The sequence below is a fragment of the Thamnophis sirtalis genome, unplaced genomic scaffold, assembly GCF_051295495.1.
Source record: "Thamnophis sirtalis isolate CommonGarterSnake01/CBP01778 unplaced genomic scaffold, rThaSir2_p1.2 scaffold_6, whole genome shotgun sequence".
NCBI lineage: Eukaryota > Metazoa > Chordata > Lepidosauria > Squamata > Natricidae > Thamnophis > Thamnophis sirtalis.
The window spans coordinates 126,829,360-126,831,814 of NW_028261386.1; the positions used below are offsets into that span (position 1 = coordinate 126,829,360).

At 40.3% G+C, this 2,455-nt stretch overlaps 1 protein-coding gene across 1 annotated transcript in view; it reads left to right on the forward strand.

Moving 5' to 3' along the window:
- Positions 1-986: 986 nt before the first annotated feature.
- LOC148045211 (uncharacterized) overlaps positions 987-2,455 on the forward strand; it is a 278,032-nt gene continuing 276,563 nt past the window's right edge. Inside the window, exon 1 of the mRNA XM_087719049.1 lies at positions 987-1,041. Coding sequence (XP_087575175.1) covers positions 987-1,041 — 55 coding nt within the window. The remainder of the gene's footprint in view (positions 1,042-2,455) is intronic.

Below are 2,455 nucleotides of genomic sequence, written 5' to 3' on the forward strand. Positions count from 1 at the left end.
GGGTAAATTTTCTGAAATTTTAGTGCTTCTTCTGGCCATGTGTTCTCAGTTTATCTTGTTGTGCAGAAGCAAAATGGGTTGTTAAGTTACTGTTCTGTTGTTGTTGTTGTTGTTTTGTACAAATCTCACTGTTGCTCCTATCTATGCTATCTATGGTTCCCAGCCTTGCAATGTCTAGCATATGCTGGCTACAGCATTTGACTTTGTGTAGATCTTAAAAAAGCAAGCAAGCTAAAGACTGAATCAAAATCGTGACATATGAGGACAGATATTCAGCCCTCCTGCCATTACTACCATCAATAGCAATAGCAATGGCACTTAGACTTATATACCACTTTACAGTGCTTTACAGCCCTCTCTAAGCGGTTTACAGAGTCAGCATATTTTCCCCAACAATTTGAGTCCTCATTTTATCCATCTCGGAAGGAAGGAAGGCTGAGTCAATATTGAACCTGGTGCAGAGGTGGGTTCCTACCAGTTCGCACCAGTTTGGTAGAACTGGTTCGTCAAATCTACCGAACCGGTTAGAAGAGTTCCACCAGTGGACCCGGAAAGCAGGCCACACCTACAGAAGAGGTTCCAAACTTTTTTGAAACCCACCACTGGTCCTTGGATATGATTATTCTACACTATCATTCTCATATTTATAAAATTCAGTGCCTCTGTGAAAGGTAAGGATGACTACTGCGCTTGTGGTGCAATCAGAACATTGCGTGTGTTGAAGTTGTTTTAACGCAAACCAAAGATGCCTTTTAAAAAACAAGTCTACATCATATTCTTATGCATGCCAGTGCTGTGTGTGAGATAATTTAAGGTGGTTCTGACAAGTGTCGTCGGCATCTTCATATCCGGTCACATGGGCGGCAAGCTACTCCCATCCGGTCACATGGGCAACAAGCCACTCCCACAAAGGAGGCCACACCCACAGAGTAGGTTCTAACAGTTTTTGAAACCCACCACTGGCCTGGTGAGATTTGAAGTACCAAATGGCAGACAGCCGGCAGTACTGCACGCTAACCACTGTGCCACCACGGCTCATCAGTAACATTCTTCCACCATGAATGAAAATACAGAAAGGCTGTTACGATTTTGATCACAGTACATACAGAGTTTAAAGCCTTTCCCTCATTCTAGCACACAGCTCTGCCTTTTCTCATTCCAGTCGCTTGTTAAATGGAGATCAGTTAGATGAGAAACATCTTTTTCAGCTCGGCCCCTACTAGGCTTAAGATTGGAAGCAGCCTCTTGAAAAATTCAATACTAGATTGTCCTTAAGGATGAACTGACAATATGTAGTAGGCAGCATGGATTCCCTCTGCACCTACTTTAAATATCAAGGGTATAAAAACTGCCTTGATTCAGTTTTATCGCAAGGGTAAGAAAAAAGTTTAGAACATGTAAAGAATCAAGCATAGCATGAGCTTTTGAACAGTTGTATTTTAGGTAAATCTCAAACAAACAACGTGAAAGAATCTGTTTTGATTAAAATATTAGCTGTAGCTGACAGGTGTGAGTGAGAGAATAATGGCTCTCATAGTGTTAATTTTTTTAAAAATGGAAAAAATGTTCAAGTGTGAATCACCGTACAGCAACAATTCAAATGACAAGCGGAATTATATGGTATTTAGTCCCATATGCTGGAAAAGCACAAGCAATTTGTGATTGGCAATTTCCAGCATGTTTAAGCAGAATTCATCCTGAAACTGTCTTTCCAGGCAGCTGTTAAATCATGTTGAAAAGCAAATATTAGAATATGTCTTTTTGTTCAAATATTGGAACGTTGATTTCCCCCCTGAAATTTGACCATATGCAACTCATCTTATGTATACGAGTTCAGTGAGACTGCCTTGAGGGGGGGGGGGAGGAGAGGGAATTTTGACTAGTATTATATCTTCATTTGCGCTGAACATTTAAATATAAATATCTAAGAACTGTCTCTTTGGTGCCATCTGCAAAATATTTAAATCAGCATCCTTACAATTACAGGTCTTTGGAGTTTCACAAACCAAATATTGTATCAAGATCCATTTCTCCTTTTGCCCAACGTTTGGCAATTGGAAGTTCACTAACAGTGAACTCGATCGTCCTTCCTTCCTTCCTTCCTTCCTTCCTTCCTTCCTTCCTTCCTTCCTTCCTTCCTCCCTCCCTTCCTTCCTTCCTTCCTTCCTTCTTCCCTTCCTTCCTCCCTCCCTCCCTCCCTCTTCCTACAATGCCCTTGGTGCTATCTGTATCTCCTACACATACCTTTAATGATTACACCTGCCCTTTTGGAACCATAGTGTTAACATTATATACAATCCATTGCTTCATGCTAATAACATTAACAGAGTAATTTGAATAGAACCATGGAAACAACAGCAATAATATTGCTTTGGATTAATACCGAGCGAAACATGCATTGTACACTTTACGCATCCTAATTTTAAAATCTTGTATTTTCATCTTCATTCTTTTG